Genomic DNA, 15,321 nt, shown 5'->3' with positions numbered 1-15,321 from the left:
CAGTGTCCATGAGTCTGACTTAATTGAAATTTTGTAATTTATTCTTGTATGAAGCAATAATAGACCCAGGATATAAAGTATTTTTAAAGGGCATAATGATTGTCTATGTGTAGTTGATTGCAAAAATTTCGTTTGAATGAAATGACAGATTTAGAGAATGTGTCAATGTGTTTCATGTCTGTCAAGGCTCTGCAGAGAAATGTGGTTAAAGCAAAGGTAAAGGGTTTACTAACAACTAGTCACTCTCTTTCACACACACACACACACACACACACACACACACACACACACACACACACACACACACACACACACACACACACAAACTAATCTACCAAAACCTTGAAAACAAAACCAATCGTATATTGTAACACCACAATTTTAATGTGCAAAGTGTCAAAACTCTTAAACACATACAGTAGATGTTCATTATAACATCTTTGGACAGAAGTGAACAACAGTTTACTTTGAAATCGAAGTTAATGCGTTCAGGTCTCAGCAAGGCTGAAATCTGAAAGCAGTCAAATAGAGAAGGAAAAATATGCTGACCTAAAAGCTACCAGGGTCAAAATGATGAATTATAGCATTTTAAAAAGACATCACATGCCTTTACTCATCTTGGACACTCACTATCAAGGACATACCAATCAAAGCAGCACAGTAAGTCTTAGCTGACACTCAAGAAGCATTCAATACTGCTACTACATTTACTACTGATATTTCTAACTCTCCAGGTATCCTCACCATAGTCTGACGGTTGTCATTTACACAATCCAATATCTGCCTCCTCTCACTCATATCAACAAAAGCAACCTGACCCTGAATATTTAGATCACTGAACACAAAAGTGTAAGCCAGCAGAAGTAGAGGTCACCGCTGCTCCACTCAGATCTCTGAATGGGTTTGATTGTAAGTTTCTTTGTGTTTCTGCCGCACAGCCTTGACTGCAGGAAGTCTGCTTTGCAATGACCTGTTTTTTTTTCTTCTGTCTGAATTTTATATAACAGGTATTCATTTTTTTTTAAGTATGTCACCGCTGATAGATTCCAATGTACAGAATCACAAACTGTGGCTGCATCAGATACAGGTTAAATACAAAATATCCCATCCTAACTTAAAAGAGCTCCATTAAACAATATTTTCATGTTAACACCATCACGTCATGTCTCTGCAGCTTTCAGAAGCATGTCTTTTACAAAGGTGACTGCGTATAAACTCAATAATAAAGTTGTGACTGGGAAGTTGTTGGTTCAATCCCCAGACCGACAGGATAAATCTTTTGGGGAAAGTGAAAGAGCAGCACTTGCCCCTCCCTCATTACCACCACTGAGGTGCCCATAAGCAATGCCCTTAACCCCAACCACTCCAGTGGCGCTGCGATCAGGGTGTTCCTGCAAAAGAGAGGTTTCCTCTCAGAGAACGTTCCCTGAATAAAGAAAGGTAAAAAAACAAAAACAACTAGAACTGCAAGAAGTTACAATGGATTCAAAGCCTCCCCGGCACGAGAAGCCCCCGACGACAGCTTAGTCCGCGAAAGTCAAACCCAAAGCGCGACGCCGGCGAGGCAAACGTCAGGAAATATCACAACGCGTGAGCAGCACGGTCTGTAGTAAATTGCAAATTTCCCATTTACATTAATTGAGTTATAGGGCAAAATGCGTCTGCCTTGATTGTAGCGCCCCCTAATGGCTAATCTTTGCCAACTTTGGTCCAGAGCCTCAGAGTGGCATGGCAAGCAAGAATATCAAGTTTTGCGTTGATACCATTTACTTTGGACGAGATATGCAAAAAAAAGTGTGGCTTACATCATGTGATTCAGCTTCATTCAAGGAATGCGTGGATGTAAGGTTTTTAAATGTGTGATGTGTAATGTGGGAATTATAGGCCAAAACGCCTCTGCCTTGATTATAGCGCCACCTAGTGGTCCACATGTGTAATTTTACCAAATTTATTTTATTTATTTAAAAATGTATTTTGGTATGTGAGGTGTATGAGGCATTGTACATCTACCCTGTAAGGGTAGGAGTGGCTGTAGATGGTACCCTCCAAATTTCGTAAAAATTGGATGAGCCTTTCATGAGATGTAACCTTTTTGTATTTGTAGCGCCCCCTAGTGGCCAAATGTGGTCCAGAGCCTCAGAGTGTTTTATCAAACAAGAATCTACAGTTTCGTGGTGAAAGCATTTACTTTAGCCGATGTATGCAAATGTTCGTGAGTTGGTGGCTAGCTACACAAATATTTGTTTGTACATAATTTCCGCATTTTTGAACGGAGCAAAATTCTTTTGATAGGCTACATTTTTCTCAGGTCTGTGGCCAAGTTTTGTGCAGATCGGACGACACGGCCTAGGAGGAGTTAAAAAAAAAGCAGGTTTCCGATATATTGCGATTTTGAGTCAAAAAAAGTCTAGGCAGAAATGGGCGTGGCCTACGTCATGTGATTCAGCTCCATTCAGGGAACATGTAAGATTTTTAAATGTGCGATGGTGGTTCGCCTTTTGCAAATCAACACAAAGATTCGAAAAACCAGATGTTTCTCACAGAAGTTAGCAGACCAAACCAAAGATAAAATGCCAGTAAATAAAATATTAAATCACTTTAATTCAACTTTTAAAAATCTCCCACTGCCACTTATAAGGCAATAATAGCCTACTCAGCTTTAGGCTACTTTTTCTAATGACCATAAGACATTAACCCTGCAGTGGAAACATAAACCTCCAACACAACTCCCAGGTTACTGATACTTGCTGGTGCAGTCATGTGATCTCAGCAGAGGCAGCCTCGTGAGCGCGCAGAAGCATAAACGCACCCGAAGTGTTTTCTTTGACTTTGCGTAAAGAAAATGCAAAGAAGGAAACATGGACCTCCAAACCTGCAGCTCCATCAGCAACTTCTCAGATGCGTCTCGGACGCAGCGCGCATGCACACAGATGAGGAGCTGAGTACACGGCTGCGCTTTTCTCCAGACATGCGGATTTAAATCTATTTTAAGAACGACTTTTTTTTTTCTTACATCTGTTTATAAGAAATACGGTTTAGCAGACATCCATGATGGAGTCGGAAGAGAGTAAGATATCAGTGTGGGTCTGCCGAGAGGAGAAGCTCGTCTTCGGCTTGTCAAAGCGCACAACCTGCGCTGATGTTGTCCAAGTACTTCTGGAGGACCAGAACTCACAGCGCGGCCTCTCCACAGCTTCATACTCGCAGTCTTACTGCATCGTGGAGAAATGGAGAGGCTTCGAGAGGATCTTACCGAAGAAAACCAAGATTTTACGGCTTTGGGTCGCGTGGGGAGAGGAGCAGGGGAATGTAAAGTTTGTGTTGGTGAAAAGTGAGGCGTCTTTGCCGAACTACGGAGCCCGGAGCGCAGAGGCGCGTGTCGTGCTCAGCAAACACAGCCCCTGTGTTACCAAGGGGACCGCACGGTCTCCCATGGGTGGCATCCCACCTGAAAAACAGCGTCGGGTCGTCAGGAAAGCTTTCAGAAAGTTGGAGAAGATTAATCAAAAGAGGGTGCAGAGAGACGCGTCCTCTGCGGAAAAGATGGAAACTTTGGTCCATCTTGTGATTTCTCAGGATCATACAATCCGCCAGCAGATCCAGAGGATTACAGAGCTGGACGCAGACATCGAAAGATGCGAGGCAAAAGTGCATTTTGACAGAATAAAAAGACACGGGGTTAATTATGTGCAGGACACGTATTTAGTGGATGCTGCTTCCAGCCGAGAGGGAGACAAAGTGTGTTCAGCTGAGACTCTTGCCAAGTTTGAAGAGTATGTCCGGCAGTGTGAGGAGGTGGTTCGACTACAAGAGGAGCTCTGGGAGCAGGAAGCCCTTATAGACATTTTCACGGTGCAGATGCAGGAGGAGCTGAACCACCGCTGGATGCAGCGGAGAAACGAGGAGATGCACAGCAGAGTAACAGAGCCGGGCGAGGGCGTACCATCCCTCCCCAGCACCGAGGCAGACACAGCGTCAGAAAACGGGCTGCTTTTGGAAGAAGAGAGGATCAGAACACAGCTAGATGCGAGTTTATACATCGGTCTCCGCCTCAACACGGATTTAGAAGCTATTAGGAGCGATTTAGAGTTGACCCAGAAGATTTGCGGGGCGAGGGAGAAGGAGATGAGGGATTTACTAGAGAAAGTGAACACTTTGGACATAGAGGAAGGGACAGTCCGCGAGGAGAGATGTAGCCACGGGGCAGATGACAAAATAGGGATGACGAGCACTTTGGAGAGGAAAAGCGAGTGGGTGGAGCAGGCCAGGGGCCTGTCCAAAGCTCACAGTGTGAACGATGACGACTCAGACACTGGCTTAAGTTCTCTGCACAGTCAGGACTCAGGCAGCCACACTGTGTGGGAATCATTGGTTTAGGAGTTTTACCAGGAAGGTCGCTTATCTGACTGTTTATCATCTTTCAACTAGAAAAAGAAGGAACTTTTACAGTCTCAGCGATCCTTGTTGCTCTGAAGTAAACATGGGCGAAAAACTGGATTTATCTGACCTTATGGTGTTCTAAAAGAAAGAAAGAAAACCTTTGTATGGCATCATAACAATCCTTACATATACTTATATTTGTATAACATCCTTACTACAGAACTACTACAGTTTTTTGTTGGGGCATGCTGTTTTGACATAAAACAATAAATGCTGTTTTTGAAGCTTGAAGCTTGATTTGTTAATTGTTCCCCCTTTCTCTTTGCAATGAGCCAAACACAGATAACAAAACTGAAAAGTGATATTTAAAACCTTAAGATGTTGGTGTCAGCACTGCAGGGTGCAAAGTTAAGAGAAGACATGAGATTGAAGTATGAAAACAAACACTCTGCCTTGTCAATACACACCTCAGAGACAGCAGGGCGACACAGCCAAAACACAAAGTCAAAGGTCTGTGGGATTATTCTGGAGATTGTGAACAACATCTGAGCTTTCACTGTGACTCAGACAGAAAACCTCTTTGCTGTGAATCATAAAGTCATAATAGTATCTGAAGTCAAAACAGAGGCACAAAGCTCAAATAGGAGGACAGCTCTACACCCTGGACAACTCTCAAGCAGAAATGATAAGACACAACAACAGATGATAAGACATGTTATACACACACTGTTTGATAGAAACACACTATGATAGCTTTATTCCCCAGATGATAATGTGTCTTAATGCAGAATGATTGCTGTTAGAGCTTTTAGTCAGACCACGTTGTTACTTTTTACTGAGAGAATACTTTACATTTGATGATGCCCACATTTTGTGAGGTCAAGAAGAAACGTTTCTGCTCTCGTTTGTTTTTTCTTTCCTTTCACTCTTCACTCCCTCTTACTCCTGACAGACAATAAGCTCATGTAGCCTAAAATTTGAGGTACATTTGAAGTACTGCTGATCCTCAGTTCACCCTATCTTGGTGTGCAGTAAGCTGTTTTTCTAAACTTTTCTAGAAGATTAATGATTCTGTGTGACAGCCAAGAAAAAAGATCTCAAGACACTGCTGTCCATTTCAATAAACCAGGCTTCACGTATTGGTAGTTAATAGTCACTTCACATATTGGTAGTTAAAATTGGTAGTCACTTAAAGCCCTTTTAAGACGTCTTCAGTAGTCATTATAGAAATTATATTATGGTTTGGTAAATATCATTGACCTCCGAGGACACTGATAACTAAGGATACCATATTGGTATTGGCCCCATGATGAGATTAAGCCACATAAAATAACATTTCTTGTCATAAAAAAAAAAAATCAGTTACATTACTTCAGTCATACTGGGCCTCTATCTAAATTTCTAGTACCTCAGCCTCCCTGGCTTCATGTAACTTTACATAAAAATGATTCCAACGAGTTCCATGCAGTGTAGTATAAATGTTTTAAATGGGATCGAAAAAAGCACTGCTATTGGATGAGTACTCGGCAGATGCTCTTATGCTTAAAAGTTGGATCGGTGCATTATTAATAACTTAAAATCCTGGCCATATGTTTGTAATTATTGCTGCATACACAGTCTAATGCATGCTGTCAAGATGTCTTGTATTTACTAGACTTAACATACTTTAGGCTATGGTTTTATGATTGTGTTCAAAAAATGTGCTCCTAAGTTTTACAGAAACTGGTTAATCATAAATAAGTATAAGTCAGGTAGTCAGAGTCACATGATGTCAAAAAAGTTTAGTGTGATTTCAGCTTTGTATTATGAAATGTGATACACTCCCTTTTCTTTACTGCTGTTAAATAATTGGCTGAACTGCACACATACTAACACTGTGGCCTACAGATGACAAAGTTCTGAGTTTGATTTGTAGCTCTGAGACATCGTCCAAGGCCTTTTTGCATAAACAAAAATGTTATGTTTATATTCAGTAGGGTACGTGACATCCCTGCTGCAGCCGTGAAAAACACCTTCCATCTGGAGTTAAGACAGAAAATATGACACTACTGCATCTGCGCCTTCCTAAATTTATTTACTGTCAGAAAAGGTTTCTAGGCTTGGCGACAGACAATGGAAAACATTATAACAGCATTAAACAGAGTATTGAGTTTCTGCCCTTGATAAACCCACCCATGTGCTGCTTTTTACACAGTGATACACAAGACAACACTAAAGTATACATTACTACCTGTGTCCCAGGAGTTGTATACCTACTTAATAGGTGTATTGAATTATTCAAACCCTTAGGAAAAAATAAACGTTGCTAAAAGTGGTTTCTCAGTATATACAGTGACTGTGTATATTAGACACATATAACATTTGAAGTATAATCTGTGTTCCTAGTGTACCGTGTTACACAGCGATGTGGGGTTGGCATTGTTTAGCTACCTTTCACAATGATATTTTCACTCTGGTACTCCTGAGAAATCTTTTCATCAAATTATTGATAGGCAACTTCTTATAATCACTATGATGTGGAGTAATCCAGGCGTGTTTTAAGTTTGTATTTAAATTATAAAAAAAATTGTAAAATGTTTCAAAGCAGAGTACAGACTGAAACTGAGCACACCAGCTGAAAATCTTTAAATGCAAAGGTTAAAAATATATAGATTCATTGATGTAAATGTAAGAGCTACTTTTAATAATTTTGGCCTAGAACACATCCCACTGCCCCTTCCTCATGTGTTTTTTTGCTTTTTGTTCTACAATGTTTGATGTCACAACATTATTTGTTGTTTGAGAGTCATTGATAAATCAGACGCAGAGAGAGACATCAGCTGCAATAGTTTAGATATGGGTATTAAACTATGGGTGAAAAGTAAAATTCTGCCCACAACATATCTCCTTATGTTGTGAAATGACTGAACAGTGTTGTGCGAGTTTGTGATGGTGCAAAATGATCTTTGAATGTTATTCAAGCTAAAACGTATTGAAATGCCGTCCAGACAGATCAACTTTGGCGAGGAACTGGAGCCTTGTATGTTTTTTTGTGATTAAGGGAAAATTATAGAAAACTAGGCCAAACACCCTATCTCACATTGTTAACAAAAGTTAAAAAAAGAATTTGTATATCCACCCTGTTATTCGGATTTCCTCCAAAATTTAATGGGTTCTTCCTTGGCCCATGCTACAAACAAGTTTCATGAAAATCGGGCCAGTAGTTGTTTGTAATCCCGCTGACAGACAAACAAACCGAACCGAAAACAACGCCTTGGACGCGGTAATAAAACTGAACAGCTTTAGTGTGCAGTGCAGCAGAGAACTGCTTTGTGGGAGTGCTGCAGGCTGCTCATGTTGACTAATGTGTCCACATCTGCTAATTTTCAGTGGCTGTAATGCATCTGTGTCCAGTGGCTCGTTTCTGTCTTGCTTTGCAGATGAGGTCACATTTTCTTGCAAAGGACAAAAAAAGGAAAATGAGTGCAAGATGTGTCTCACAGAGAAGAGACTGACTTATTTTAGGTCTCTCTCAATGAAAAGACAACACGTAACATCCGGCTGATTCATGGCTTGAACCATAATGCAAACTGTGGATAAAGGTAACAGGATTGAGAATAATTCATATCAAAAGAGAACATCCACAGTATTATTAAACCTGTATGTTTACTCCCAGTACTTTACTTTGTACTCCCAGCTTCTCTAGATCTCCTATACAAATGTCATAGACTAGACTTGTGTCAACATGTTGTTATGCATAGTTTATGGCAGGTGAACTCTCTAAGGTGCTCTGCAGCCTCCTTCTTGATACAGAATGTCCAAAACTCACAGATCAAACAACCTGCTGTGGTAATCCAACAGCTCCACACAGCAGGAATTACATTACAAGGCGAGACACATTTCTGGATCCTGTCCTCACTTTGTAACCACCTACTGTCAAAGAGAAGTTTTTAGCTCTTGACAGATCAAACAAAAGGTAAATCTCTTTCTCTTAATCACTTTCGACAAGCAATTAGAAAGGCTTTATTGCACACAGCTCCTGTTTTACTGTCCACTGGATGAAGATGTTTAAGTTTGATCATAGAAACAAAAACACAGGTTTTATGTTCATGAGGCAGCTCATATAGTCTCCAATGTGTTATCTACTATCAAATAGTCAGTAGGGAATGGTTGAAAAATAAAAGTTTATCAAATTTGTTAAAAAGGGAGGTACCCTGAGATTCAATTCTATTCTCGATTCAACACTATGCATCCTCCGACCATAAGTGTATCTACTGAAACTACATGCTACAACCTAATTCTGACATTAAATAAAAACACAATCTTAACAGCTCTTTGTAGAAGTGAGACCAAAATATCCTTAGTTTCCAAAAATGTCTTCACTGTCAAGGGTGAAGCTTAAATTGGTCCTAACAAATAAGCCGTGTATACACACACACACACACACACACAGACACACACCATCTTAAGTGTCTTTGTCCTTTGAATTTAGGGCAGCATCATCGTCAAACAAGGGGAAGTACTGTATTACACGCCCTGTGGTAGCCTTCCTGCTTCTTGACACACAGCAGCACTCTCCTCTCTCTTGTGGCTCTCTTTTTATTTGCCACTTTGTTACACAGAGGAACATAAATTAGTCTGACCTAATAGAAAAAACCCTTTATCTCACATGTGACACGCGAAAATGTTATACTACCTACAGTATTCTCAGGAAAACATGAGTACATTCCTCGTCTTCTGTTTCAGAGGTAAAGTCTATGTGGAGTGTTTCCCACATCACTGAATGGGGGTTGTATAAATGTCTAGTTTTGATTATGTGGATTGTCCCAAGAAGTCTGGAGCCACTCAAGAGGAAATTCAGGAATCTGAAGTGTCCTTCTCCAAGGCTTTTCACTGAGTTGGCATTATTAATGAGACAAAAGGTTTTGAGGAATATCAGACGTAGTTTTCTCTCTGGTATGCAATCAGAGCTTCCTGCAGCCTGTCTGATAGCCTCTTTGTCTCCGTTATCACACAAGTATATCCAAAATTTAGTCTTTTATTACAACTTCCTGGTATCTGCATAAACATGTACAACTCACATCCCTGTGCACACTAACAAAAACATGTCAGGCCCTAACAAAGAAAATGTCACAGTCTTTGTTCTAGGGTCATCACAGGGTTCACAGGTCATGCTATCAGAGGTTAAAGTTACTGAAGCCGCCATCTGACCCTTTATGCTGGGGGGTCATGAAGGTGAACAGTAGGGAGGTAGGAGCTGGTGAAGAAAGCACAATTTAAGCGGCAGGACTCCCCAACTTTGGCTTTTTATGGACAGAGCAGAGGATTGTGGTGGTACGAGAGCAGCAGGAGACCAGAGGTCTCTGCACGGCCACTAAATCATTATGTCATCTCAGTTAACTCCATAAACAGTTGTAAGACTTCGCCATGCATCAACTCTGTCTAAATGAGGAAATGACATCCTGAAAAATATCCTCTTCAGAGCAGACTTTCCGATGTCAGTAGGTGGTGTGTTTACACAAATGCTGATATTCAATTACAACCTGATTAGGGCAATACTAAAAGAGTTATCTTAGCAGCAGGTCAAAATCAAAGGAAGCATTGTAAGAGATCTGGGTAGGTTTCTGCTCAGCATAGACTAATCTGAATGTAAAGAAATCTGAGTTGCTTAAAGCGTAACTCTCGCCAAAATGCAACCTAGGGTCTTTTTGTGAATGTACCCGAGTCAAACTTTCGTTTAAAAGCCTATTAAGGACGGAATCGCCACTTTTAAGATTTACCGTATTTACGTTTTTCTCAAAATAGCTATTTTTAAAACACTAAGAAGGCTCGACACAACATGAGACTTTGCTCAAAGTATCACCAGGGGCTCTACACCTTAACGAAAGCATTGACAACATTGTTTGTGTACACAGAGTTTACTAAAAAGAGAGGTTTTGAGCAACTCACTGTAGTGTTGTTCTTCCGGTCGCCGTCTATCGAGCCAGTCAAAAATAGTCGAGGGAGGAGAGTAAAGATGGAAAACTCCTAAAGCTTAGTTCCATATTAATGCACGGATAATTTGTTGTTTTGTCATTAGTGAAACACAATATTGACCTTGTAGTTGAAAAAGGAGCCTCATATAAGAATGACATTTCCTCCTATGGAGTCCGTTCATTCGCATTCGGATATCGCCTATTTTTTGACTGGGAAAATGGCGGATAGCGTATACAACAACTGCTAATGTGAGTTGCTCAAAACCTTTCTTTTTAGTAAACTGTGTACACAAACAATGTTGTCAATGCTTTCGTTAAGGTGTAGAGACCCTGGCGATACTTCGAGCAAAGTTCCATGTTGTGTCGAGCCTTCTTAGTGTTTTAAAAATAGCTATTTTGAGGCTAGCATAAAAGTGCCCCTAGCACTCCGATTCAAAAGGCCATTTGACCGAAAAACGAGAATACGGTAAATCTTAAAAGTGACGATTCCGTCCTAAATATGCTTTTAAACGAAAGTTTGACTCGGGTACATTCACAAAAAGACCCTAGGTTGCATTTTGGTGAGAGTTACGCTTTAATACAACCAGATACAAAGCTGCGTTTCTAAAAACAGAGGCATGGCTCGCAATGGCAGAAGATCAGTGGTGGTGAAAAAGCAATCATGTTACAGTCTTGGTGCCAGTACGGCAAATGCGTTACTGTAAAATGTACTAAGGTAGTGGTAGTGGTTAAGACGCATAATATATACCAGGAGTCAGCAATTAGGTTCAGTTGTGGGCCAGTTTTTTTTCATCTTTCTTCAATGCGGGGCCACCATAGTTTTAAAGATGCAGTGGAGATGCAGCCCCATATATTGTCATATGCATAAGCAATGTACATTTTTAACATTTTCTTTCTTTTAAGAATTAAACAGATGTATAAACTTATTGTTTTAGGCTTGTATTCAAGGGCATTTGTCATTTTTATTAGCTATTGAGTGCTAACAGATTGACAGCAGCTACACTACGAGGCTTAAATTATAATCAATAGGTTATCCACACTCAATAAACCTGAATGTGACCTGTCGAATGCCTTAAATAAACGCCATGTCTATTAGACTGCTACCCATTTGTATTTGAGACGTGAATCATATGTGTTGTTGAAAGTTCATGCTTATTGGGATGTACACAAGCCTGATATGTACAGTACATCTCTGAAACATTGTGCAACCATTTTGATGCAAACTATGAAGGGGAAAACTTCAGCTTTCATTAGTGGGGCAAAACATTTGCCAGATGGACGAATTCGCCCATGGCCCGTTATTTGCTTTCCATCAACCCATTAGGTTAAGATGAAATACAGCATTTTTTTAAATAACGGCCTCAAATGTGTTAGGCACAGAAATCCCTTGATATGTTGAAATATGTCAACACTACTTCGAACTACATCAAACTCGTCAAATTAATTGCACTGAAATTTATAATTTTTTCCTGTTCCTTGCATGTCAAGAAAAAAAGAAATACCTTCTTTTAATGGCACAACCTGCCAGAGTTCACTAATCCCAGGAATGTGTCACTTTCCTGTTGGTCCTTTGTTCAGCCTCAGAGAGTGATCTGCCATGAAGTCACTAATGAAGGCATTGACTCAAGAGCCAGGACTTCAATACCAGCGCTGAGGTGTGAGCCACTCAGAGAGCACTTGCCTGCTGCTAACAGACTGGGGCCGCCAGTGTGCGCTCATTAGTCCTCATTGTGCTGGTGGCAGGTGTGTTAATCCTGTAAAGCCGGGTGCTGACCCCGGGACCTCGCCTGTGGGATACTGTACAACGTCTTTACGAGCGTCTCAAGGCCTGTCACCTTTTGTAGAAGCTGATGCAGCTCAGATCTGTCACCAACAGGCTCATTACCCTCCAATAACCTTCTTCAGAGGACCTAAATCACATCTAGTGGAGCAACAAAGAGTCTAGGGCAAAATATGCTACTCTTTGTATACCAAACATCATAAAACCACATCATAACTGGTGTCATGGATATCTAACTGCAATCTGAAGAATCTGCTATTTTTGGTTAATTCACCTTTGTGAAAATCACCCGAGGCAGATAAATCAAGAAGTCATCGTGGTTAATCCAAAAGACATTTTCTCATTTTAAAGCTCTTCAAACAAAGATTAATAGTACTATACATATTTTGCTTTGCTTATACTGGAGATAGGAGGCCATGTTTTTAAGCACTAGAGTACATTGTAAATTGATCGACATAATCCAAGCTGTCCGGTGGGGCACTTTGTCTTCAAAGACTAGATGACTAGACATGTCTAGACGTCTAGGTTACAGTTCTCTCCATTGTTCGGATGTTTTGTTAGAAACAAGAGATTTTGAGAATAGGTGCTACATACAACAAAACTATGTTCCTGTTTGCAAAACAGCAAATCATGCTCAAAACTGTGTTGTGTTCTCAAAACCTTTCATACCATCAACAAAAATAGCATAGGGGTGTCTAAAAGAAGATACTGTTACAAAACGTCCTCACTCAAGATGACAAATGGAAAAAGCAGACAGATCCTGGAGTAGTAGAGTACGTTTACTATTATACAACAAGTAGATCCAACCAGACAATCCGATTGGTCAACTAGACATTTAGAATGTGCTCAAATCAGCATGACAGCACACCCACAGCCATTTGAGCACACTCTGCCATTTCTCTGTCAACATTATGGAGTTGAATTAAAAAACTGTTTAAAAACATTTGTATTCATATAAGTAAGGCAGGAACCACAGTGGAACACACAAAAGCTCTCCAACTAGTATATAACCGGATAACTGGATATGTTTGGATCAGCTGTGCCGGTGATGGCGCTATCTAGAAAATAGCTGCTAAATGTGATTTTTGCAGACGTACAGGAGCTATCTATATCTGTCGATGGAAACAAATATTTGCTTCAGCAGATATAGTTACAACACAAGATTGAGCTAGCAAAGCAGTTTTGTGTTTATATGTGCGGTCATACACCCCCTGCGCAAGTGCCTCGGTCCTAGCCGCATCACTGTCGTGCCAATAATGATGTTAAATCAAACCCTCTCGTGTAATATTGCTTAAATCCATGTATTTCCTGTAATTTCCATCAAGACCTCCATTTTCATCCATATCACACACAACTCTCTCCCTGCTCGAAAAAATTCAACCTTGGCATAGCTCTGCAGTGACGTTAATCACAGTCCATGACCTCGGTGAGTGTGATATGGACATGCCATTCGGGTTTGTAAACTTTCAACAGGGTAAGATAGACCTTTGATATTTTTTAGATCGAAGTAGGGAAAGTGCTAGGGCTAGTGGTTCTGTAAGGCTGCACTTAGGGACAGTGGTGCTTTGAGCTAAATCTTAACGTTTGCTAATTTGCATTAAATGCAAAGTACAGCTTCATCAAGATTCGTACAAAATGTCTTGGCAATCATTCTAACAGTTATCGAGATATGTTAATCTGGACCAAAGTGGTCGACCGACTGACCTATACTGTCATTGCAAAAGCCATGCAACTAGCATGTCTAATGTGAAGTAGCTTTAACAAAAATAACCTAATAGGCAGGGAAGTCTGGTTGCTAGGTATTCAGTTTGGTATAGGAGCTCTTGTTACACTCCCTCTGAGCCAAACTCAGTTGGCTCTCCATGGCTCCTTGCCTGGCTTCCCTTGGTGTTAATCTGTTCAGTTTTAATTAAAGTGTATCAGGGTTTAGTGGAATGATACAACACATTACATCTTACAAGTGTTCAACAGCTTCAGGTAGTCTGTGGCAAAAGGTGCCACACGCATAAGTGATGAAAAGAGAGCTGTATATTACAGTAGTATCTCCTCCAACAACACACAGACATCCTCTTATCGTGCATAACAGAGGATTTCACGGGTATGCATGGTGTATCAGTTACAGAAAAACTCATGGTGTATCTGAAATTCACTGAATTATCTTCCTCTCCATAAAAGTGAATGGATTCTGCTCAAGGCAAAAATCACATAATCTTTTCTCCAGAACAATTGCTGTAACCCCCTCCTCCTTATCACCTAATGGGAAAGTTTGCTTTCACATAATGGGAACGGATTGTGTTGCAGTACTTTTGTGGGTCACACCATTTCTCCTTTTGAAACTCACACATTGTGTACAGTGGAGACTGAAATAGGATCAAAACAGCAAGAATGTGGCAAGTTTCTGATTTTGTTGCACCTCTTGCAACCTAATGCAAGGGGTATTTAAACATTATGACAGGACAGGAGCAGTTGTTAATGTGCACATTTCATCTGAGGTACATTTAACCTTTTAATTTATAGTGTATGCACATTTGTGCACACTATTATTCACACTGTTTGAAATTGCAGAAAGAGCTTTAAAATATATTTGTGCAAGATTTGCCAAAGTCTACGTCAATGAGGATTAAATAGAAACATTGCATAATGTCTTAAAACTGCTAATGCAATCACTGAAAACTCCCTGCAAAAAGCCCAACAATACAGTATCTGTAGTGTACCTTTTTTGCAGCAGGTATTTTGATACACAGATGCAGGGCATGAAGTTAACTTTTTTGACCACCAGCCACTGTGGCAGGTGAATGTTTAAATCCACCTGCCACAGGGACTTTTTACCAGCCAGTTTTTTTTTTGCGTCATAAAGGTGAAAAACAGGAATTGCTGTGACTCTATGATCCTATCCTGTCCTATTCATGGTAGCCTACTCGTGAACATTGCGCCGTCATCACGTGCTGTAGTAGGGGGGCCCGCCTTGATAATCCTGAATAGGGGCCCGGTGTTGGCTCGTTATGCCACTGCATATAAGAGATGAGATGACTGACAAAATCAGGAGTAGCCTACGCGCACCACAACAACAACAAAACACTGGTGAATGCGCACCATAACACATGAATGTTTTTTGTATAGTTCTTAAAAATAAAAAAATAAATAAAAGGAAACTTGTTTTGGGGAGAATAATACTTATTACTATTAGGCTAATTAATTACTCTGGGC

General features: G+C 40.4%; 2 protein-coding genes across 2 annotated transcripts in view; both read left to right on the top strand.

Moving 5' to 3' along the window:
* mical2a (microtubule associated monooxygenase, calponin and LIM domain containing 2a) overlaps nucleotides 1–15,321 on the top strand; it is an 858,504-nt gene that overhangs the window by 118,134 nt on the left and 725,049 nt on the right. The gene's annotated exons all lie outside the window — the stretch shown is intronic.
* Nucleotides 2,713–4,671, top strand: rassf10b (Ras association domain family member 10b). Its single transcript, XM_031324281.2, has one exon. It carries the CDS (start codon nucleotides 3,049–3,051, stop codon nucleotides 4,375–4,377), a length of 1,329 nt encoding a protein of 442 aa, XP_031180141.1. The 5' UTR covers nucleotides 2,713–3,048; the 3' UTR covers nucleotides 4,378–4,671.

Source organism: Sander lucioperca, chromosome 3, assembly GCF_008315115.2.
Source record: "Sander lucioperca isolate FBNREF2018 chromosome 3, SLUC_FBN_1.2, whole genome shotgun sequence".
In the NCBI taxonomy this organism is placed as follows: Eukaryota; Metazoa; Chordata; class Actinopteri; order Perciformes; family Percidae; genus Sander; species Sander lucioperca.
Note: the sequence above shows the minus strand (reverse complement) of the source record. Positions and strands in the feature narration are given on the sequence as shown.

Coding starts and splice junctions, on each gene's coding strand:
- rassf10b (XM_031324281.2), top strand. CDS start 3,049: ATGATGGAGTCGGAAGAGAGTAAGATATCAGTGTGGGTCTGCCGAGAG.